The following is a 24,972-nucleotide window of genomic DNA, read 5'->3' as shown; positions in this document are numbered from 1 at the left end:
CTATCATCTATCTATCATCATCTATCTATCTATATCTATCTATCTATCTATCTATCTATCTATCTATCTATCTATCTATCTATCTATCTATCTATCTCTATCTAAAAGCCTGCAACTCGGATCCCTTCTCTATGGCTCGCTTGGGAGGAGCCCATCAACCCCGCAACCGATCTCCCTGCAGAAGACGCCGAGCGGTCGGGATCGAGCACCGCAGCAGCACGAGACCGACCCCGCTCGCGCGCTCGCTCGGCTTCCGCACCGTCTGGAGGCGCGAACGTGTGTGTGAGAGAGAGAGAGAGAAGGGGGGGGGGAAGAGATGGGCGGGGCGAAAAAGGGGGGAGTGGCTGTAGCAGCATTTCCATGGCGACGGTGACGTCACCTCACCCTGGATCTAATTGGAGGAAACCCCGTGCCTTTTAGCTGCGGCGGCCCACGGGCCAACCGAACTTGTGCCCTCCTTCCGCCCGCCTTCGCGGCGGCGCTCCGGGACGCCCGATTGGCCTCGCGGACGCGGGAGGCGGAGCCGAGAGCCCCGGGGCGCCCTCTGATAGGCGCAAAGCCGCGCGAGCGCGGGGCCTAGCAGGGGAGAGGGCTCGCTTTGTGCCAACGCCCTTCTAGTCAGCGCTTGCTTCTCTCGCCTGAAAAACGGAGCTGCCCTTTTTTTTTTTTCCCCCTCTTCTTCTCTTCCCTTCTCTTCCTCTTCCTTCCCCGCCTCGCCACCACCAGCGCGGCCCCGGAGCGTTCAGCGAGCGCAAGCCCGACCCAAGCAGGGCGCCAGCCGGCCGGCCTAGCGCTTCAGCGGAGAGCGAGGTGAGGGGAAGGGAAGCGGGGGGTGTGGGGAGGCTCGGGCCCGGGGGGAAGAGCGGGGAACGTCCTCGCCTCAGAGGCGCCTTTCCTGCTTTCGCGAAATCTCTGCCGCGTCGTCCATTTTGTGGAGGGCGGCGCGGGGCCCGGGGAGGGCAAGCCAGGCAGCCGGGAGAAGGAGAGAGAGAGAGAGAGCGGGGGGGGGGGGGAGACGCCGCCATTTCGTATCGGCGGTTTTTTCCGTGGGGCGGGCGGGAGAAGGGACGGCATGGGGGAAGGTGACGCGCCCTTTTTACCTCACCGCCTCGGGCTTGGCCTCTTCTGAGGGGGGGACAAAGGCCCTTCCCGACCCGCTGCCTTCCCGGGGGAGGAAAAAAGACGGGTTCCTTTCCTTCCCCACCACGTTTTTTTCCTTCCCTGCCGGCCTTTACGGCCCTACGCTTTCCGAGGAGCCTTTTGTGCCCTTGGCTTCCGCCTCTCCCCCCCCCCCAATCCCCTCCCCGTTCTCCTCCTCCGGGCTATTCGGTATCTCGGCCTTCGCCAAGCTGGCGCCCTCGGGGACTCTTGGATATATATATATATATTTTTATGGCCGCTTCACCTCGCGGGCGGCGGCGGCACCTACCGCTGGGTGGCGGGGGCTGGATCGGAGTATTTGCAGCCTTGAAAAGATCGTCTGGAGGAGGGAGGGAGGGTGCCAGTCTGCCGAGCGGTTCCGTAATCTCTCCTCGGCTCCAGAGCCCGAACCGCCCCGTTCCTCCTTCGTTCCTCCGACTTATTAGATCGTCGCCCGGGCGATCCTGCTGCTCCCTTCCCCGGCTTTAGAGTCCTTAAATCGCGCTTATTCGGGGTTTCCCTCTGGACGTTTCCCCATAAAACGACACTATAAAGGCTTATTTAGGAATTTGGTGGTCGGGAGAGTGAAGGAACCTTGTGGGGAAGAATTTGCAGGTAGTTTGAGTGTGTCAAACTATAAGGAGTCTTTTATTTCTGACTACCATTTCTGGTTTCTCGTTCACACGACCCTCATTATCTTTGGAATAGGGGGAAGCAAACAATCGTTATTTTATTTTTTTTTGCTTTTGTCTCTCTGTTATTTTCTGGTAGACCAAAGGCATTTTTTTCCCCCTTGCTATAGATTGGGGTGGTTTGCAAGCTGGAAATTTTAAGTGGTTTATTTCCTACTTCGTCTCATTAAACCCATTGCCTTTCCTCTATGGGTCTGACTTTTTAAATTCTAAAATCCTTGATAATGTTATCTTTTTATGTACATGTCAAATTCCTTGTGCCTCCAATCACATTTGGCCAATAAAAAAATCTAATGTTATCTTTTTATGTACATGACAAATTCCTTGTGCGTCCAATCACATTTGGCCAATAAAAAAATCTATTCTATTCTCTAATCCATGTTGGGTATATTGTACTTAACATTAGGGTTTTGTTTTTTCCCCTAAGGAAAAAAAAACCCCACAGACTTAAGGGTGTTTCTTTGATCTTTTCAGGTTTTGAGCAACCGTACTTCGATACAGGTCATCTTTCCTCCTGAATCAGTTGCCTTACCGCTCAGGCCACTGCAGTCTTAACATGGAAAAGACCGAGATGATCCAGAAAGCCAAGCTGGCTGAGCAGGCAGAGCGCTATGATGATATGGCAACCTGCATGAAGGCAGTGACAGAGCAAGGTGCTGAATTATCCAATGAGGAACGCAACCTTCTCTCCGTAGCCTATAAGAATGTCGTTGGGGGGCGGCGCTCTGCTTGGCGGGTGATCTCCAGCATTGAACAGAAAACGGATGGCAATGATAAGAAAATGCAACTTGTCAAGGATTATCGAGAGAAAGTAGAATCCGAGCTTAAGTCCATCTGTACTACTGTTTTGGTGAGTTGGCTATGGTCGTTTGGTTTTCAAATTTTCTGTGAATAAAATTTTAATTAGATTAGAGGCTGATGTCTAGTGGAAGAATGAATTGCATTTGTCTGGGATACTCAAAAATTGTAGCATAAATCTAAGAATTTGATGACCAAAGTACTGTTAAACACAGAACTAGGTTTTCACTGAGGAGTCTTTCGATTCTGAAAAGTTACTGTAGGAAAAGCATTGATTAAATTATACTTAAGTCATCCTATTCACAATTAAGATCCTGATAATATGTGGCAGAATAAAGAAAGGGGTTTCTTTTGATAAATTTGAAAATGAACCAGCTGTTTTATTCTTGCAGATAACATTTCTTATATCTAGAATTGAGTGAATATGGAAACATTAATGCTAAGCATAGTAGAAAGAACTGATAAAAAAAAGATTTATACTTTCTCAAACTGACCAAAAATAACTTGATATTCTGTAGCTAGTGTATTTGTGACTAACTAAGCACTTTGATAAATTGTAATAGAGATGAATCAGATAAATCACTTTAAGATATTTAAATAGTGTATAAGTTTTAACCTGCTTGTATAGCAATTAACTAGAGCCAGTTTGGTGCAGTGGATTAAAGTGCCAGGTTAAAAACCAGAATATTTTGTTGTAGTCTAGTCTTAGGCATGGAAGCCGCCTGAGTGACTTTGGGCTAGTCACTTTTTCTCAGCCCTAGGAAAGTGGTAATGGCAAACCACTTCCAAAAATATTGCCAAGAAGATTACATGGACCTGTCAGGACAGTTAACAGACTGACTTGGAGGCACACCCACACATAAAGTAGTAAGTGCTTTGGTTAATCCTGGGCAAACTGAATATTTTTGAGAGACGAACAGTTTTACCTAAACTTCCCATAATTTGGGTGTGATTTGTTCTTGAAATTCTATTAAATCTATTGTGTTTGTGCTACCTTTTAATTGTGCTCCTACCTCAATGTGGTAAAAAAAAATTGTACTACTAGTTTTTAGTGACAGTGTCAAAGGGTTCTTGGAAGTTGATATTCTTTGTCCAAAAACATAGGGGCTAACCTATATTTTTGGTGCTTCAGATGAAAAATACTTTGCATTTTATGTTTATTGAAATTTTCAGTTGAATATGTTTACAGTTAAGACAATTTCTATTCTTTTTTATTTTATTGACATGTAAGTTCCATTAAAGTATCTAATTTCTAACTTGGTGGTCTGATTGATAGAATTCAGTCAGTCAACACAAATGCTTTTCTCCTTAAATGTGCAAAAGTACTTCTGTGATCCTGTTCAGCATATATTGTTTGTAATGCACATGTAATTTTGTGGCAGCAACAAAAATGCATGCTGTTGACACTTGCTCCAAAATGACTCCCCCCAAAAAAATATCCCAGCATTTCACACCATGTAGGAGAACATTTCAGAAATAAGTTTATTTTAAAAATAGTTTGATTATGGTATTTAATCTGCTTTAGAAAGAAAATGAAAAGTTCACAGGGAAAGTTCTTGCTCCTGGGTGTATCTGTTGAAGCTTTCTGAATCCTAGCCAATCCTTAGTCATCTCTGATATGTGCCATTAACTTATTTAACACAAGCACGTTTCTATTTTTTTCCAGCTTGAAATAACTAGCTTATCTGACATTTTTAATCATTACATCATTTTGGGGAATATAAAAGTCTGACACAAATGTTTTGCCACTGTTTTCTTCTAGGATACTTTTAAAATTCCCATTATGTAGTGTATATATAATGGGGATTTAAATCCTGAAATTTCCTGATGGTCTTCCATTTAAATTCTATCCAATTGATTCCACTTACCCGGTTAAATCAGTCAGGATCAGCTAAGTACTACTTAGCTGGATTTGTATAAACTGCTTAGGAAGTCTAAACCTTAGAAAAGAAGTCATTCACACTAATGTACTTAGTCTATCTTTGCCTAATGACAGATTACAATTATAGTTAGCAACACATTTTGTACACGTCATATAGGATTGTTCAGGTTTGTAGAACATATCAAGTAACATAATTCAGTTCAATATAATCTGTTTTAAATGTTCATGTATTTAAACAAAATTAATGAATCTTACAGTGAGGATGGGATGGATGGAATGAAATAGAATCGAGTAGAATTGAATTCTTTATTGGCCAAGAGGAAATGGACACACAAGGATTTTGTCTATAAATTTGTCTACAAATTTAATTTGTAAAACCATTCCAAAAAAGAAATTGTAGCTTATAACCATTATGGATAACTTTGCTTATCATGCTCAGATCCAATAAATATTTAGTTTTGAGATACAATACACATGGGAATGCTTGTTCTTTGATACATAATGAATTTTGGTTGAAACAACCTAGTTCTAGTGATGGCGAGGTGGCCCGCAGAGCTCTCTCTGAAAGTGGGCGTGCCATCAGCAACTGCTTTTCTGGATCCTGGCACATGCATGCGCACTGGCCAGCTGGTCTTCGGGTTTCCAGCGCTCCAGTGCATGCCTTCTGCACACAAGCATGTACTAGTTGGGCACTCGTGCCAAAAAGGTTTGCCATCACTGACCTAGTTACTTAATAAAACAGTAGTAGGACATATGAGTTGAATTTTTGAAGCATAATTCCCGTGTTAGTACTATAGTATTGCTAGACATTTGCTAAAATTTTGTATTGCAAAAGAATGCTAAAGTGTTTGGGTTGAAACATTTGATAAGAGCCAGGCTGACTAGAAGGAATATTTTACAGCAAGCTTTGCAGATGATTTGTAAAACAATCAAATCTTTGAAGCTTTTCTGGGGAGGTAGGAGTGCAGGACAGTATTTGCTTATCTATCTTCCTCACAGTCTTTCATATTATTTCTTGTATTCTGAGATTTCAGTGTTGATTTTCAGGACTTAAAGAATAGATCATATAATACTGTCTTTGTCCAGCATTGTTTCAGATAAATTTAATTTCAATCTACATCTGAGGAATAGTTTTTATTTCTGGTGCTTGCAGAATAATAAACACATTTATAGTTTGTCTCAACCTGGTAAATAAATTTAACCAGTTCAATTTAAAAAAAAAACTTCACAAAATCTTGGAACTTGAAATATAGCAGTACCATGTATTTTATAAACTGAAACTTACTTTGGCCTTTGTATAATGTCCAAGGCACTGAAATTCAAGTTGGTGAGGCTAGATAAAAAACCAAATTCAATTTAATTTGAAATTAAGTTGAATACAGACTATTATTTCCTATTTATTTTATTCCTTTTTTCTGTACATTCAAATTTACAATTTATAGTCTAATGTTTGGAGGCACTCTGGGGCTGTATCCCAGATTTTGATAGATACATGTAACAGACAAGACATAATAGATAGAAGCAGATAGAAACAAAGTTTCTATAGTATGTTATGCCCTGGCAAGTTATATTTAGATCCCTCCTATACCCATCCAGAACACTATTTTTTCCCCCCTATTCTGGGTAATGTACTTGAGAATCGCATGAACCAATCTTGATGCTCAGAGTGGTGAATTCTGGGGAATACATGGAACATTCGGGAGAAAAACAGAATGTTCTTTTTCCAGACTAGTACATTTACCAGTAAATTGTCTTTGCTACTTTTTGTGTATGTAAGTTATAATAACCTTGGATAGATCTCTCTAAAAAGTTAAGTTGAATAACGTAGCAAGACATTTTGTTGTAATGAATATACTTTTATCTCAAATCTTCTCTGTTTTTGAATATGCTAACTGGGTCTCATGGGAGTTAATGTTCAAAGCAGCTGGAAGCACTAAATTGCCTGTCTCTGCTCTATAAGGTTTGAGCCATAGAGGCCAATGTGTTCTTTTTTTTCTTACTAGCATTTTTGAAATTGTTTTCATTTCCTAGAATTATATGTGTCTTCATTTTATTATGAATTCTGAGCAGCCAATGCACCTATTATCCCAAAACAAAACAATAAAAATAGACAAAACAAGTATCATAAAAAAGATTGTTGTTATTATTGCTGAATCATTGAGTACTTAATCCCTTGAGTGGAGGGGGAGACATTCTTTTATTAACATTTGTATGAAGTATTGGGAGGCAAAAATGTTTCCCTCTCCAAAAGCAACAACCTTGATTATCCAGTGATATTTCCCATACGAATCTAGTTGTGAAAATTAGATTTGAGTATGGGAAGGTTTTTGGTTTTATTTGTTAAATTGCTTTTTAGATTCAGAAACACGGTGCTAACATGGTTATATCCCCCCAAAGTATTATCAATATCAGAATTTATAATTTGGTCATTGCACGATTTGAAACTAATCTGTATGTTTCCTCTTTGCATTGTCTGCCTATACACTTACATTACTTAAATGTATACATACAGTTGAAAGTAATGTAGAACACTGTGTATGGGTATTTTGACATTTAAAGTAGTGGCATTAGCTCTAATTTGATGAGTGATTTGTCTTAGCAATAATATTTCAGGCTTCAACTTGAAATAAATTAGCGTGCATTAAAGATTCTGCAAAATAACGATATGAATTAATTGAATCTCCATTTCTTGCTTTCTTGGAATATGTCAGTGAGACTTTCTTATGGGGAGCCTGGCCTTACAAATATGTTTTATTTGTAAAAAAAAAAAAAAAAAGACAATGTGTGATCTGTGCCATTTGAAATTTAGGGTTCAATTATGTAGCTGTTTGAAGTAAGAAGGGGCTACACAAGCATTTCAAGGTTCCTTGTTCTCCCTTGATCAATAAAATAAAATATTAAATGGTGTAAATGGTACATAATGCAGTATTGGCTAGTACAAAATTTGAATGCTGAATAGTTTGTTCTAGATGAAGATACACAGCAATCCAAATATTGAATCATCTTCCTGAATCTGTTTACCTGGAAGGAAGTCTTGCTGCAATATTCTTTATTTCAAAGGAGTAAATTTGAAAGTAAATTGCACAATTCAATTGTTAGAGTACTTATTGTTTTTTTAATTTGATTCATCTGTGAGAGTTTTCTGAAGAAAATTATTGAGATCTTGGGTGAGATTTTTAAGCAATTAACAAGGGATGATGCTAATAATCTGGTTATAGTAGGTATATAGAATTACAATATGTGGCATAGTTCAAAGTTCAAAGCCTTTATTGTCACTGTACATCATGTATACAATGAAATTGGTTTAGCTCTACTGGTGCAGTCCATACAAGAATACAAGGCAACATGAAAAATATAAAGAATAATTCATATACAGGTAGTTAGAGGAAAAAAACTAGCCATACGTTTCCATATGTATGTCATATTCTGTGCAACATGTATATTACTCTGGTGTATGATTTTATATCCTTGTATAACATATTTCACACTACACTGGCATCAGTGAAATTCATATTAATCTGTTTGTGGTGCTATATTGTGTTTAGAAATCTGACAACCTATGGGTAGAAGCTATTTTTAATATGTATAGTAAGTACATACCGAAAATTAAACAGCATAGAAACTTATATAAAAATAATAATCATTCATCAGTATGAAGACAACCCCATACTGTTCATGAATTTACAAAAAAGGTTGCGATGTCCCATATTTCCTAATAGTGTAATGAAATTTGATGCTTAGAGATTATATCACCAGCTCCTGAGCATGACTTGGGAAGGATAGATTTCACTTTTTTTCTTCAACGTATTTTACTTACCTAAAAGACTTAATGACAAGTCATAGTCCAAGAGATTTAATTCTTAATGGTGGCAGATCAAACCTGCAAAGTTATTGAGATAAGACAAGCAGAATGTATTGGTATTTTTAGACTTTACATTGGAAATAAGCGAAGGTGATCTTTCCAGTTCTATAACTGGTTATTTTTTTTGTTTAAAAAATGGAGCATGTAGCTAGATTACAAGAGTGTTTCAGATATCAGGTTACTGGGAATAAGTTGCTGCTACAGCTATATGAATTACTGTTATAGAGATACTAAAAGGAAAATGGGAGATAATGGTTAAATATGTGTAAGGATCAAGAGAAGATCCACAAATAGACATTCTGAAAGCTTCTAGATTTTCCCCACCCGAAAGAAAGTCCAAGTCCCTACCCATGCACCCACAGGTCCATCACATAGCCCAATCAATGCACCTTTCTAACTGGAGATACTCCCCACACACCCCTCCAGGTGCAGGGCAGTGTGGCCTTGACTCTCTGAGAAAGGAATGTTATTTTGACTATATCTCTACCCACTCCATATAATCCCCCCTCCCATTTTCCCACAGCACGAAATGTGGCAGGCCTGAAGGTCAGTGGCCTAATGTGGCTTCCAGGTCTGACAGCCAACCTTCCTCCCACCCCCATCCGATGATTGAATCCTGCAATGAGAGCAACATAGGGGGTTAACCAATATTATTTAACCACCTCTCCCCCCTCCACCATTTCATAGTTGAACATAGTGTTTCAGAATGCACAATGTTGGCAGAAATACTTCATTGTAAATCAGATTTGTATGAATTTTCAGTTCAAAAGAATTTAATAAAGGGAATGGTATAAGGCTTCCCAGATAGCTAAATTTAAGACGTTTAAACCGAATGTATGAAACTATAGAAAAGTTCAAAGTAATCGCTGAATGTTGAGAGAAATCATTACACAAAATGGAAAAGACCTGGAACATTGCAAAATAAACTGGCTACTCTTCTGTACTTTCTTGCCTGGAAAGATCTGCACATAACTTTTGCATTGAACAGCATGATGCGCTGCACTATATAGAATGATTTAAGTCAAAATTAGAAAAGTGAAGATAAAAATTCTGAGAGAAGTTTCATTTTACCAGCGGGGGAAAAAACTAGGTATTATATATCTTTCATCTCTTTTGCATATTCAGCTGAGAAGGGATTCTACAGCTTCCCACTACATGAATACAAGTTATCACACACAATATATTGTTTTTCAGGCTTGGAGTCTTACAGATTAGAACAGCATATAAACATGTACAAAATGATATTATATAACGTTCAAATGACTTTGCAAACCATCATAAAGAACCACCTATTGCTGTTCAAGAATCTTTGTTGCAAAATAGTTTTTTTATTGGACAATCTGCTTCAGTTGACCCAAAATTTTCATTTAACATCAAACTTTAGAGTAATTATCAAAAGATGATGCTTTTTAAAAAAATGTTAGTTTTTTGAAGACTCCTTTGTAAGCTCGAAGGTGAGTTTTCAGAATAGATTGGCTAAGAATACAAGCCATGCCACCATCGCAAGTAGTTCTTGACTTATGACCACAATTGAGCCCAAAACTTCATTTGTTAAGTGAGTTTGCCCCATTTTACGACTTTTCTTGCCACAGTTAAGTCAATGACTGCAGTTGATAAGTTAGTAACGTGGTTGCTAAGTGAATCTGGCTTCCCCAGGATATGACCCTGGTTCATAAATATGAACCAATTGCCAGGCATGAAAAATAGTCATATGTCATATTTTTCAATGCCATTGTAACTTTGAATGGTCACTAAATCATCTGTTTTAAGTTGAGGACTATCCGTACCTACTTATTTAATTTCAGGATTTCATTTTTAGCTTATGTATAACTTGTATTGATTTTAAGGAAGCCCACCTTGTATTAGTTTTCATGTTCAAATCCCTGGCATTTCAGTTTGCCTGTTTTTACCATTTTTGTCTTTTACCCCTGCAAATTAAGTCAACTATGTTCTGCTTGCTCTCTTCCTACCCAGAACTAGATGCTTTGGCCTGATCTATCCTTCTCTGGCCATTTAGAGAGGGAGGGAGAAAAAACAATGCTGGGAGAAATTTTGGAAAAATAACTCTGTTCCACCCACCTTTATAATCGTCACTCTAGCAATATTCTTCAGAAAGTCTTATTTTTGTATTGTGAACGCAGGGGAGTCACTTATTAATTAAATTAGAAAGCAAAGTAATGTAATCTTACACAGTATTGCACAATTAGCAGGATAACCCTGGAACATTCCTTTTATTAAAGGCTTTTTGTTAACCAAAGTGCAACTGTACCCAGTTACAACATAGTACAGTAGTTTAAACGTTTTTTAATGTGATCGTGTAATTGAATGTGATACCCTTTTATGGTGGTAAAATTTTATCTGAATCCAGGCAAGGTGATACATGACCAAATAGTCACGTTTGTGTTCATTTTTATTGTGATAGGAACTGCTGGACAAATACTTAATAGCTAATGCAACTAATCCAGAGAGCAAGGTCTTTTATCTGAAGATGAAAGGAGACTATTTCCGTTATCTTGCAGAAGTTGCAAGTGGAGACGACAGGAAACGTGAGTCCCGTGTTCATTTAAATCTCTAGTTTTCAGTTAGAACAAAGGTGTATGAACCCACTATAAAAGGCAGGGGCATTATTATGTATGTGCCCTGCTTCTGTGGATAATAGTAGTCCTAGCTCATTTTTTAGGCCGCTTTCACTTATTTTTCCTTTTCCTTCACAGAAACAATAGAAAATTCACAGGCAGCTTATCAAGAAGCATTTGACATCAGCAAGAAAGAGATGCAACCTACACATCCAATTCGTTTGGGTCTAGCGCTTAACTTCTCAGTGTTTTATGAGATCCTCAACAATCCAGAGTTGGCCTGCACATTGGCAAAGACAGTAAGTTGTTGTGTGTGTGCATTGTAGTCCCGGTCTGCTTATTTTCTTAAATGAGAATTGCATGTAGAGAACATAGTTCTTGTAAAATATAGCCTAGAGCAGTGTTTCTCAACCTTGACAACTTGAAGATGTCTGGACTTTAACTCCCAGAATTCCCCAGCCAGCATTCGCTGGCTGGGGAATTCTGGGAGTTGAAGTCCGGACATCTTCAAGTTGCCAAGGTTGAGAAACTGGCCTAGAGTAATGCATCTTTTCCCATGATTGCTGTTACGTGCTAAAACAGAGACCGATTAACGGTGAAGTGTACAAAAGGGCACTTAATTATTCTTCAAAGTTTTTCACTTAGTGATTTCAGGATGCAGTTGCCTCTATATAAGGTTGCATCTTTGCCTTCATTGATCACAGTGAAACTTAATTGGAGGGAACAGTGTTTAGGGCTGATTGCTCTCTTTTGCCTTGTTATCTAAAGTATGTCTAAAGTCTAGATGAAAACATTGTGGCTAACTATTCCCCCCCCCTTTTTTTTTTGCTTGAAAGCTTCATCAAACAGGTTTTGTATTAATAATTATTAGTTCCTAAATATTCAGAGCAGTTTTTATTAAAGAAATAAGATACACATATGAAGAAAGCTTATGTAGCTTTCTAACTGAATGTTTACTTTGGGAAGATCTTCTTGAAATGAGTTAAGGTTGGTTTTTATGTCTCTTACAGGCTTTTGATGAAGCCATTGCTGAACTTGATACACTGAATGAAGACTCATACAAAGATAGCACACTCATCATGCAGTTGCTTAGAGACAACCTCACAGTAAGCTACGCCTTTTTATTTTCTTAGAATAACTGTGTTTAAAATCTAAGTTTGCAATTCTTTATTGTGAATCTTTGGGAAATACCTTTAGGAATAATAGTTGCAAGCCAAGGCTGTTGGTTATAGGAATAAAAGTAGACATACATTCTTGATATTGTCTTTCTATTTTCCTTGGCTAAACTTAAATAGAAATGTTCAATATAAGACATATATTATACAAGTAATGTTAACAGTTTCACATGATGCAGGTAAAACTATTTAAAGGAGTATGAATTCATCATTTAAAGAGCCAGTTATCTTTGCCATTACTTATTTGACATTTAGAAGATTTCAATATATGTGGGGAGGGGAAAGGAAGGAGTCAGATTGTTCCAGTAGCTATTCAAGGCTGAAAGGTAGAATGAGTGTATGTTTAAACTGAATGTGCTGTACTTCAGTCTGGTTGTTTTGTCTTTCTAGTTATGGACATCAGACAGCGCAGGAGAAGAATGTGATGCTGCGGAAGGTGCAGAAAATTAAGCTGCACCTGGAGTGTCATTCTCCTCCTCAAGAAATCTTTTTACACGTCTCATTCCTTATAGCTCCACTTGGATTTCCTATAGCAAAGAGAACCCATCCATATGTATGGAAATCAATTTATAGTCTTTTCACACTGCAGCTTTGGGAAAAAATCCATTCCTTGATTGTGTTTGTCTTGGCCTTCCTGGTGTGCGGTTACTGCTGTAGAAAAGTATTAATACTGGCTTAAATTTCATATAAACAAATAATTTCCAAACACTTAAGTAGCAGACTAAAGTTATTTGGTATTTTTTTAAAGAATCTGAACCAGGTCCTTCAAGCAATTGTTTTGGTATTACAAAAAAGACACACACGTTTGAGTAATGCAACTAAAGAGTTTTGTGCAGTACAATTCTTCACATTCCCTTCTTATTCAGGGGTTACTTGGTTTGATTTTTACATGCTATTGTTAATTCCTTTCTGTAGGATATGGGAATATTGGGCTACATAGAAAGCATAGTAGTGTGGCTTCCTACATATGTGTACAGCAGGAGCTATTGAGTGTTTAAATACAGGGACTCTTCTTACTCTTCAGTTGCTGCTGTCCAATTGCTCCCCTCCCAATAAAATATCACACCTGCCTTTGTAGTTCTGGTATTCACTTGATTATGTCTTAGAAGCAGCATGTTACTGCCAGAAAACAGGGAGTGCCTTTTTGGCAGACTAAATTGCATGTCATTTCTTAACACTGGAATGGGGGAAGTGGTCACATGTCCAAGTATAAAACTTTTCCATGCAGATTTGTGCACATGTATGAAGGTGTCAAGTTCGTCCAGTGATTTGTTCTGTAGGTAGATGGACCACTATTGTGTGTTGCTAATCATTGATTGTAGTCCCAAAAAAGCCTTGTGAAAATGTTAATGCCCTATGTAACAAAATAACATTAAATAAAATTACATTTTATAAACCATAAAATGTTGCTTTGTAACATTTGCATGCAGCTTCTCTAAAAAATACAGTTGTTTATTTAACAAGCTGGACTGCTGAATTGAAAGTAAAAACAAATTACCTATACTATGTTCTTTTCATAAACTCTGGGGACGAAACAATTCAACAGTCCCTAAATTCAATGATCTCAACCTTGGTTAATCTCAATATTTGAGAACGTTCTTAGGAATATTTGTTGTTTTCCATTACCCTGTTGCTCATTTCAAACATTTTTATAGCCATTCATGTTGCAATCTGTTCTGAATGGCTCCCAAACGAAAGTTGAAAAAGCATGCAAAGCCACATTAAAACAAAACCTGACACCAAGTGAAGCTTATGATGTGCAGTCCCCTAACATTACCTTAGCGCTTGGGAAAAGAAAAACCAGAAGGCCTGGAGGGGAGAGGCCTGGCCTAACGTCAGTGGTGCAGAGTCTTCCATAAGGCAGGGGCTACCAGGAAAAAGCATGCTTGCTAGCTCCCACCAGATAGCAATATAAGGGAAGAAATCAGGAACATGCTGATCCTGTCAGGACAGATGCCTGCATATCACCTGGCCCTGTGCCTTATAGGGCTTTAAAGGTGAAGACCACCTTAAATTGCAACCTAGGAAAAAAATCTGGAAGCTCAGTTCAAAACAACAGAGGTCTTAAATGGGCAAACCAAGGGTTTTCCATTACTTGCGGGCTGCTGCCTTCTGGACCAGTTGACTTCTGGACAGTCCAGAAGAAGGCATTACAGTAATCCAAACCGGAAGAGACCAAGGCATGAGTGACCATGAGCAAGGCTCCCTGGTCCAGAGAAAGGTACAATTGGCACAGTAGACAAATCTGCGAAAGCCTCCCTCCCCCATGGATGCCACCCCCTCCTCTAGCAGGAGCTATAAGTCCATGAGAACTCCCAAATTACACATTGCATATCAGCTCAGACCTTAGGGGGGGGGATAGCTTATTCAGAGTTAAAGAACAGTATCGCCTGGGGCTGTGTGTGTCCAAATCCCTTAGCCAGTCCACCTTGCCATGGATGGATAGGTTCTTCCTCATCCAGACCTTTTACAGCCTTCAAGCATTCTGACAGCAGGACCACAGCATCATTTGTTTGGTTAGGCCAGGGGTGGAGATCAATCAGAACAATTCTCTTAATCAGGTAAAGCCAAAAGGACTTCATTATTGTAAAAGGTTTTATTTCTTTAAAAAACACAATGATTTCATCATTCGTCAATCATTAAAACATTGAAGTACAATTTTTTTTGTAGGCCCCTCCCTCCCTCTACCCCAACCCCCTCCTCCTTTCCCCCCCCAACTTCCCAGAACCCCGTACACGGTATGGATTTTTAACAACAACAGTCTAAAATCTATTGAGAAAAAAGAAATAAAGAAAATTAATGACATTCTACATTGACCTTAGCTTCTTCTTGCTGAACTAACTTTAAACAATTTAAATCATTTCTGATCTTAAGCATAGGCTAACTGGAATTTCTTGGTCCCATATTTATTTTGTATATAGTCAATCCATTTTTCAGTCTCGTTTATATCTCTCATTTGAGTGATCTTTAAGATATGCCGATATTTTAGCCATCTCGGCTAAAAGCCAAAAGGACTTCAATTATGAGATTACTAGCAAAAGTTTGTTAAGGAATCCTACTGTCACTAATACTATATGTAGCCTGTCTCATAAGATTTTTTTATCTCTTTAAAATTGAGTACTCGTATCTCCCCTTTTCTCCAAATTAAAGAAGCCACTTGAACTCTGGGGAGTATTTCATTGAACGTTGGGTTGGATATAGCAAAACGATGGATCATATTTAAGGGGCAAATATTATTGGTAGTGAAATACGATTTTAAACTTTACGATACAAATTAGAAGTAGATCTATTTGCTTAGTTACCTTTATAAATAGAAGTGGGGCACATAAGTACAGTACAAGTACTGGTAGTTCTACAATGACTACAGTTGAGCCCAGAATTTATGTTGTTGACAGAGAAATTTGTTAAGTGGGTTTTTCCTCCCTTTCCAACCTTACTTGCCCAATTTCTTAAGTTGAAATAGTGCAGTTGTTAAATCAGTAACACGGATGTTAAAGTGAATCTCCCCAATCACTACTTGTCGGAAGCTTGCAAAAGTTGATCACGTGATCCCTGGATACTATAGCCATCGTAAATAAGAACCATGTTGTCAAGCATCTGGATTTAATTATGTGACCATAGAGATGCTGCAATGGTGGTAAGTGTGAAAAATGACCGTAAATCACTTTTTTTCAGTGCTGTTTATAACTGAATGGTCACTCAGTGAACTGTTGTAAGTCAAGGACTAGCTGTACCGCAGCCCTTAAAATGCCACGTTATTCCAGGCCAGATTATTCTGACATACTAAGAAATAATTGAAGTCAAGATTATTTTTTCTCTAACCTCTGCTCTCCATTAAATCAATTTACACCAAAAATTCCTAGTACAACAGATTCCTTTTGCAAAATGCTAGCCCAGGTTGGAGGCTTCATATCTGCTTCATGATTGCTATTTCCTGTATTCTGATACTTCAGTATTCTGGTACGGAATAAGGATTCTAGTCCTTGAACCTGTTCCCTAAAATGCAATACTGATAGTGACTTTGAACCTTTTAAGCCTGCTGTTTTTGCTTGTAACTCCTTTGTAATTAGATTTGGAACGCTATACATTAATGATGTAATGAGAGCCCAAGGTGGCGCAGTGGTTAAATGCAGCACTGCAGGCTACTTCAGCTGACTGCAGTTCGGCTGTTCAAATCTCACCGGCTCAGGGTTGACCCAGCCTTCCATCCTTCCGAGGTGGGTAAAATGAGGACCCGGATTGTTGTTGGGGGCAATATGCTGACTCTGTAAACCGCTTAGAGAGGGCTGAAAGCCCTATGAAGCGGTATATAAGTCTAATTGCTATTGCTATTGCTATGATTGCCACTTTTATTCAACTTCCTGCCATACATTCAGAAACACTACAAGCACGTGGAATCAGCGTAGCACACAAGCCACCTATAGCCCTTCAAAACATCCCAAGCAAACCAAAAGACCCAGCGACCCAGAAGAAGAAAAAAAGGAATCATCATTCTATAAGATGCAGTGTAAGGATTGCAATCACCAGCATGTAGGAGAAATAGGCGGAAGACTGGCAGAATGCATCCATGAGCACCAAGTAGCAGTCAGAAGACATAATGAACATTCTTTAATTTTGCAACATACAGACATTTATCCATAGTTTCCATTGGGAAAACTCGATAATTCAAGTCAAAAAAAATGCCAGGGGATTTCTAGAAGCCTGGTACTCTGACACATAAGCCATCGATAAACACATAGACAGTAACATCTATCTATATATAGAGCAGTGTTCTCAACCTTGGCAACTTGAAGATGTCCTGACTTCAACTCCCAGAATTCCCGCGAATGCTGGCTGGGGAATTCTGGGAGTTGAAGTCCGGACATCTTCAAGTTACCAAGGTTGAGAAACACTGATATAGAGAGTTATGTAAAAGAGACAATCAACCAGGCCAAATGGAACAAGCTCTCCTTGTACCGGTAGCCCTCGTCTTACAATAATTCACTTAGCGACCGTTCCAAGTAACAGTGGCCCTGAAAAACGTGGCTTACGACCGTTTTCCTCAGTTACGACCTTTGCAAGCATCCCCATGACCGTGTGATCAAAACTCAAAAGACGCTTCGCCATTGGTTCATATTTACGACCGTGGCTGTGCCCCAGGGTCATGCGACACCACCACCCCCTTTTGTGACCTGACAAGCAAAGTCAACGGGGAAGCCAGATTCATTTAATGGCCGGCTTTAATACTATTACCAACTGCCGTTGCTACACTGTGGCAATAGAGGTCGTAAAAGGGGTGGGGGAAGAAACTCAACCAACGTCTCAATTTTGGGCCGCACTGTGGTCGTAAGTCGAGGATTACCTGCGACAATCAGGGACGGGCCGACTTAATTGCCCGCCTTTCAGCCAAGCTGGGCGGGCTGCTGCCGAACGAGCTAACACACCCGTAGGAAACCTCCACCTGCCAAGCGTTGAGTAAATGGCACAGGAGCCCCAGCAGAAAGTTTTTTTTTTTTTAAAGCATTTATTCCTTTTAAAAAAAAGATTTTTATTAACAAACAGGTAAAATACACACACACAAAATTTAGGCCATGCAGGGGCAACTCTCTAGGCTGTGTTTTGAATCAAGGTTTGGTTGAGTTCTCAGATGCCATGTGGTCAGTTGAGTAAAGGGCCAATATTATCACGCTTTAATCCCATCCCCCTGGAGATGAAGTGGAGAGGTCTTATTATGTAAAGTGGACTGGCTTGGCCTTCTTAATGGCCCATTGACAAAGTGGGGATGGGCAGGAAGCTGCAGGCAGCTATTCTGCCTTTTAAAACAGTTTCTTTCTTTTCACCTCTAGAGAAATATTCTGCCTTTTCAATATTTCCTAGGATATTTCATTTTTTCTGGGAGAGGGCTGGGGGGGGGGGGATAAACTTCCTACACTTTATTCCCCAGAGACCAGAGCTAACTGTCGCTGGTGGCTCCCCCTGTTTTACTTCGAGGGGGGGGGGGGCTGCTTAATAAGCAGGAGCGAAGCCAAAACGGAGCCGCTTCTATTTTTTTCTATCTTGCTTCTATTTTTTTCTCCCTCGCTAACTCTCCTCTCTTTCTTTCTCATTCTCTCTCCCATTCTCTCTCTTATTCTCTCTCTCTCCTCTCATTCTCTCTTTCATTCTCTCATCCTCCTCTCTTCTCTCATTCTCTCTCATTCTTTCTCTCCTCTTTCTTTCTCATTCTCTCTCTTATTCTCTCCTCTCTTTCTCATTCTCTCTCTCCTCTCATTCTCCTAAAAAATTCTCCTCTCTCCTCTCATTCTCTCTCTCCTCTCATTCTCTCTCTCATTCTCTTTCTTTCCTCTCTTTCTTTCTCATTCTCTCTCCTCTCTCTCTCCTCTCATTCTCTCTCTCATTCTCTTTCTCTCCTCTCTTTCTTTCTCATTCTTTCTCTCCTCTCTTTCTCATTTTCTCTCTCCTCTCATTCTCTCTCTCATTCTCATTCTCTCCTTTCTTTCTCATTCTCTCTCATTCTCATTCTCTCTCATTCTCTTTCTTTCTCTCTCTCCTTCATTCTCTTTCTCTCTCATTCTCTTTCTCTCCTCTCTCTTTCTCATTTTCTCTCTCCTCTCATTCTCTCTCTCATTCTCATTCTCTCCTTTCTTTCTCATTCTCTCTCTCATTCTCTCCTCTCTTTCTCATTCTCTCTCTCCTCTCATTCTCCTAAAAAATTCTCCTCTCTCCTCTCATTCTCTCTCTCCTCTCATTCTCTCTCTCCTCTCATTCTCTCTCTCATTCTCTTTCTTTCCTCTCTTTCTTTCTCATTCTCTCTCCTCTCTCTCTCCTCTCATTCTCTCTCTCATTCTCTTTCTCTCCTCTCTTTCTTTCTCCTTCTTTCTCTCCTCTCTTTCTCATTTTCTCTCTCTTCATTCTCTCTCTCATTCTCATTCTCTCCTTTCTTTCTCATTCTCTCTCTCATTCTCATTCTCTCTCATTCTCTTTCTCTCCTCTCTTTCTCATTTTCTCTCTCCTCTCATTCTCTTTCTCTCTCATTCTCTTTCTCTCCTCTCTCTTTCTCATTTTCTCTCTCCTCTCATTCTCTCTCTCATTCTCATTCTCTCCTTTCTTTCTCATTCTCTCTCTCATTCTCATTCTCTCCTCTCTTTCTTTCTCATTCTCTCTCTCCTCTCATTCTCTTTCTCTCTCATTCTCTTTCTCTCCTCTCTCTTTCTCATTTTCTCTCTCCTCATTCTCTCTCTCATTCTCATTCTCTCCTTTCTTTCTCATTCTCTCTCTCATTCTCTCCTCTCTTTCTCATTCTCTCTCTCCTCTCATTCTCCTAAAAAATTCTCCTCTCTCCTCTCATTCTCTCTCTCCTCTCATTCTCTCTCTCATTCTCTTTCTTTCCTCTCTTTCTTTCTCATTCTCTCTCCTCTCTCTCTCCTCTCATTCTCTCTCTCATTCTCTTTCTCTCCTCTCTTTCTTTCTCATTCTTTCTCTCCTCTCTTTCTCATTTTCTCTCTCCTCTCATTCTCTCTCTCATTCTCATTCTCTCCTTTCTTTCTCATTCTCTCTCTCATTCTCATTCTCTCTCATTCTCTTTCTCTCCTCTCTTTCTCATTTTCTCTCTCCTCTCATTCTCTTTCTCTCTCATTCTCTTTCTCTCCTCTCTCTTTCTCATTTTCTCTCTCCTCTCATTCTCTCTCTCATTCTCATTCTCTCCTTTCTTTCTCATTCTCTCTCTCATTCTCATTCTCTCCTCTCTTTCTTTCTCATTCTCTCTCTCCTCTCATTCTCTTTCTCTCTCATTCTCTTTCTCTCCTCTCTCTTTCTCATTTTCTCTCTCCTCTCATTCTCTCTCTCATTCTCATTCTCTCCTTTCTTTCTCATTCTCTCTCTCATTCTCTCCTCTCTTTCTCATTCTCTCCTTTCTTTCTCATTCTCTCTCTCATTCTCTCTCTCCTCTCATTCTCCTAAAAAATTCTCCTCTCCTCTCATTCTCTCTCTCCTCTCATTCTCTCTCTCATTCTCTTTCTTTCCTCTCTTTCTTTCTCATTCTCTCTCCTCTCTCTCTCCTCTCATTCTCTCTCTCATTCTCTTTCTCTCCTCTCTTTCTTTCTCATTCTCTCTCTCCTCTCATTCTCCTCTCTCCTCATTCTCTTTCTCTCCTCTCTCTTTCTCATTTTCTCTCTCCTCTCATTCTCTCTCTCATTCTCTCCTTTCTTTCTCATTCTCTCTCTCATTCTCATTCTCTCTCATTCTCTCTCTCTCTCCCTCCCTCCCCTCCCCTTCCCGAGCGGAACAAGATGGCGGCCGCGGTGCCGTCCCATCATGCTCCGCGCGAGGCCGGCTCGGCTTCCGCGTGAGGGGGAGAGAGAGAGAGAGAGCCGCCCTGGGGCCGGAGGAGGAAGGTTGGACGGGCGGCTGATGTGAAGGGAGGAATAGAAGGGATTTTGCCGCCGCCGCCGCCGCCGCCCGGGGAGCATGCCGCCTCAGTCCCGCTCCGGTCGGCGGCTGCTATTGCTGCTTCTGCTTCTCGCTTTGCTGCTACTGCTGCTGCTCGGGGTTTCCGCCCAGCGACCCCGCGGCGGGCACCGGGAGCCGCGATTCGGTGAGTCCCGAGGACAGAAGCCCGAGGAATCTTTCCCTCTCGGCTCGGGCTGTTTTGGTTCCCTCGGGGGACGGCCGCAAACCGGGACGAGTCCTCGGCTGGATGCGACCGGGGTCTCCGGGAGGCTTCCTCCGGGATTGAAGCCCTCATCTGTTGGGGGGGTGCAGTGTAAGGGGAGGCGGTGAGGCAGTTTCTGTCGAGAAGCTGAATCGTTTCTAACGTCCGGGGAAACGACTGAAGTGGCGGTTGTTTTGAGCAGGGGTCTCCAACCTTGGCCACTTTAAGACCTGTGGACTTCAACTCCCAGAATTCCTCAGCCAGCTTTGCTGGTCTTAAAAGTGGCCAAGGTTGGAGAAGCTGGCTGAGGAATTCTGGGAGTTGCAGTCCACAGGTCTTAAAAGTGGCCAAGGTTGGAGAAGCTGGCTGAGGAATTCTGGGAGTTGCAGTCCACAGGTCTTAAAAGTGGCCAAGGTTGGAGAAGCTGGCTGAGGAATTCTGGGAGTTGAAGTCCACAGGTCTTAAAGTGGCCAAGGTTGGAGAAGCTGGCTGAGGAATTCTGGGAGTTGAAGTCCACAGGTCTTAAAAGTGGCCAAGGTTGGAGAAGCTGGCTGAGGAATTCTGGGAGTTGAAGTCCACAGGTCTTAAAGTGGCCAAGGTTGGAGAAGCTGGCTGAGGAATTCTGGGAGTTGAAGTCCACAGGTCTTAAAAGTGGCCAAGGTTGGAGAAGCTGGCTGAGGAATTCTGGGAGTTGAAGTCCACAGGTCTTAAAAGTGGCCAAGGTTGGAGAAGCTGGCTGAGGAATTCTGGGAGTTGCAGTCCACAGGTCTTAAAAGTGGCCAAGGTTGGAGAAGCTGGCTGAGGAATTCTGGGAGTTGAAGTCCACAGGTCTTAAAGTGGCCAAGGTTGGAGAAGCTGGCTGAGGAATTCTGGGAGTTGAAGTCCACAGGTCTTAAAAGTGGCCAAGGTTGGAGAAGCTGGCTGAGGAATTCTGGGAGTTGAAGTCCACAGGTCTTAAAGTGGCCAAGGTTGGAGAAGCTGGCTGAGGAATTCTGGGAGTTGAAGTCCACAGGTCTTAAAAGTGGCCAAGGTTGGAGAAGCTGGCTGAGGAATTCTGGGAGTTGAAGTCCACAGGTCTTAAAAGTGGCCAAGGTTGGAGAAGCTGGCTGAGGAATTCTGGGAGTTGAAGTCCACAGGTCTTAAAAGTGGCCAAGGTTGGAGAAGCTGGCTGAGGAATTCTGGGAGTTGAAGTCCACAGGTCTTAAAAGTGGCCAGGTTGGAGAAGCTGGCTGAGGAATTCTGGGAGTTGAAGTCCACAGGTCTTAAAAGTGGCCAAGGTTGGAGAAGCTGGCTGAGGAATTCTGGGAGTTGAAGTCCACAGGTCTTAAAGTGGCCAAGGTTGGAGAAGCTGGCTGAGGAATTCTGGGAGTTGAAGTCCACAGGTCTTAAAGTGGCCAAGGTTGGAGACCCCTGGTTTTGAGAGTCCTAACAGGACGTAACATCGGGGATCAGCCGGACGTTGCCTGGGAAGAGAGAACTTTTGGGGAACTTTTGAGGGGTCATTGGCCAGGGAGGGGCTGCTGCTGTTGTTGCTACTCCTAGTTGTAAACCGGTTGTAGGGAGTATGTAAGAAAAAAAGGAGGAAGACCTCCTTGCGTAGGAGGAGGATGAGTGCTGGAATTGCATTGCCTACAAAATCCAGCAGTTCCACATACAGGCATTCCTCGGCTTACGGCCCCAATCGAACCCAACATTTATGTTGTTAAATGAGTCTTTCCCCCATGTTATGACTTTACAAATAGAAATGGAGTAGAGATTTGGGTAGAAATACAATTAGTCATTGATTTAGGATTACAGTTGAGCCCAAAAGCTTTTACAGTATAATAACCACAGACATCAATCAAGAGTTTTCACTCGAGGTTGTATTATTATTATTGTCATTGTATTGTATTATTATTGTTATTGTTATTATTATTATCATCATCATCATCATCATCTTATTTCTGTAAGCCGCCCGGAGTCCTTCGGGATTGGGCAGCCTATAAATTTAATAAATAGAAATAGAAATAGAAATATTGAACAATACTGTACTGTATGGATAGGCGCAAAAGAGCTACAGATGCTCATGAAAGATCTTTTTAAAGATCTTAAATGTGTACTATTTTTTTCCTGGTACAAGAAACACTTGCTTGTAACTCTTAAGAAATATCTTTGGAATGGGGTGTGGAGTTTTGAGTTTCAGTTCCTGATTCTGTTACAATTTTCCAGTATAACCATTTATTTATGCTCCGTGTCATTTCCATAGAGCGCTGGAGAGGATATACCGTAATTATGGGCATATACATTTCATATTGGCACTTTCTCGTGAGTGAAATGAAACATTAAAAGGGGAACAATATTCCACTTAACAAAAGCTCAACATTTTCAGGGGCACGAGTGATGAACATGGTACAGTTTTCTAAAGTAAATCACAAAAATCCAAATTAGTGAGGCATGATTTATATAGTGCAGCTTCAATGAAAGATATGCTTGGATATGCTCCTTTTTAAGGAGTATCATGTTCCATTTAGCTATAAGCCAATACTTCACTCTATATTTGTTGTGCTTAAGCCTTCACGTTTTTTTCCCCCGCAGAGAGATTGGAGTCTGTTCTTTCAGACTATGATATTCTTTCAGTATCCAACATCCAACAACATTCAGTAAGACGAAGAGATCTCCAACCTCAATCCCATATAGAGAAGCTTGTTAGTTTTTCAGCGTTACGTAGGTATGATTTTTTTTTTCCTAATTAAATGCAGAATCTGGGTGGATCAGCCTTGTTTATGTATTGCTACAATCAGGTATTATCTGGATTGAAGGGAACATTATGTCTATTAGGAATGAAAAGGAAATTATTTTAGGCTCCTTTATAATGTCATTGGCTTTCACCTACAAGGTAAATGTATTGGCAAGCCTGATACTTCATCAACTAAAGCTCAAATATATATGCAAGGCTTTAAATCTCTTTTAATAATGTATTGATGTATGTTCTTAAACATTTATCCCAGGTTTGAAAATTGAAAAACAGTTTATGCTCAAACTGTTAGTAAATATTCTTTTTTTTAAAAAAAATTATTTATTTATTTTCAAAACAAACATACAACTCCTCCTTCTTTACATATTGTAGAAAGTGTATCAGCTGGTTACAAAAGGCTTTTGTGCATCTCTTCCACCGTCATCAAATATGATTCATATCAATTCAAATATCTTAACTCAAGCATTTACTATATTAACATCATCATACCTCCACTTTTATTTGACTACAGTTATTTAAACATCCTTCATCCTTAAATATACCAAGATTCAATACATAACCACATGCTGGCATTTCATGTACTTGAGAGACTGCCTGCTGCCAATTACCTCCCACAGACCCATTAGATCTCACAGGGTTGGCCTCCTCCGGGTGCCATCTACCAGCCAATGCCACCTGGCTATTACCCGGGGGAGGGCCTTCTCTGTGGCAGCTCCGGCCCTCTGGAATGAACTCCCCGCAGGGATTCGGACCCTCACCTCTCTCCAGGCCTTCTGAAAAGCCGTCAAAACCTGGCTTTGCCGGCAGGCCTGGGGGTGATGAGTTCCCTCCCCTCTCGACATGTATGGCTGTGCGACTGTTGTTTACTTTTATTATTTGTATTTTGTCTTTTTATGTTCCCCTTTTTCCCCCTTGAATTGTTTGCCGCCCTGAGTCCTCCCGGAGAAGAGCGGCATACAAATAATAAAATTCTATTCTATTCTATTCTATTTGTAAAATCCTCCATTAACATTAAGTCCTCATATCCTGTTTTAGCTAAACATCCATAATATTTAATACCAATCTTTTCTAATCCTTCATGTATATAATTTATTATCATTATCCTTTGTTTATTTAGTAAATATTAGTAAATATTCTTGATGCTGTTTGTCATCAATTCCATAGAGCCGTGATTGTGAAACCTATGGCATGCATGCCGGAAGTAGCATGTAGACCAAGCTGGTCTTTGCACGTACGAAAGCACCGGAAACCATAAGAGCAGCTTCCCGACATGCATGTCCATGGCAGGAAGTGAGCTTCCAGTTTCCAGCCCACACCCGCACGTCAGCCAGCTGGTCTTAACACACGCGTGCCAGAAACTGGAAGACCAGGTGACCAGCGCATACATGCTCGCCGGAAACTGGAAGCTCAGCTTCTCGGCGTGTGCATGCACACACCGGGAAGCTGCTCTTCCGGTTTCTGGTGCTCCTGCGTGTGTGTGTGCT

The 24,972-nt window shown here is 40.8% G+C and overlaps 2 protein-coding genes across 2 annotated transcripts in view; both read left to right on the top strand.

Annotated features, from left to right (window-relative positions):
- The first annotated feature begins 661 nt into the window (after positions 1 to 661).
- Positions 662 to 13,056, top strand: YWHAQ (tyrosine 3-monooxygenase/tryptophan 5-monooxygenase activation protein theta). The gene is made up of 6 exons (XM_032214435.1): positions 662 to 810; positions 2,307 to 2,682; positions 10,797 to 10,920; positions 11,089 to 11,249; positions 11,961 to 12,056; positions 12,516 to 13,056. The coding sequence occupies exons 2-6, from the start codon at positions 2,389 to 2,391 to the stop codon at positions 12,573 to 12,575; spliced, it is 735 nt and encodes a 244-aa protein (XP_032070326.1). The 5' UTR covers positions 662 to 810; positions 2,307 to 2,388; the 3' UTR covers positions 12,576 to 13,056.
- Positions 13,057 to 20,448: 7,392 nt separating this feature from the next.
- Positions 20,449 to 24,972, top strand: part of ADAM17 (ADAM metallopeptidase domain 17) — a 38,206-nt gene continuing 33,682 nt past the window's right edge. Inside the window, exons 1-2 of the mRNA XM_032213472.1 lie at positions 20,449 to 20,697; positions 23,329 to 23,461. Coding sequence (XP_032069363.1) covers positions 20,571 to 20,697; positions 23,329 to 23,461 — 260 coding nt within the window. The 5' untranslated portion in view covers positions 20,449 to 20,570. The remainder of the gene's footprint in view (positions 20,698 to 23,328; positions 23,462 to 24,972) is intronic.

The sequence above is a fragment of the Thamnophis elegans genome, chromosome 3 (genome assembly GCF_009769535.1).
Source record: "Thamnophis elegans isolate rThaEle1 chromosome 3, rThaEle1.pri, whole genome shotgun sequence".
Lineage (NCBI taxonomy): Eukaryota > Metazoa > Chordata > Lepidosauria > Squamata > Colubridae > Thamnophis > Thamnophis elegans.
Note: the sequence above shows the minus strand (reverse complement) of the source record. Positions and strands in the feature narration are given on the sequence as shown.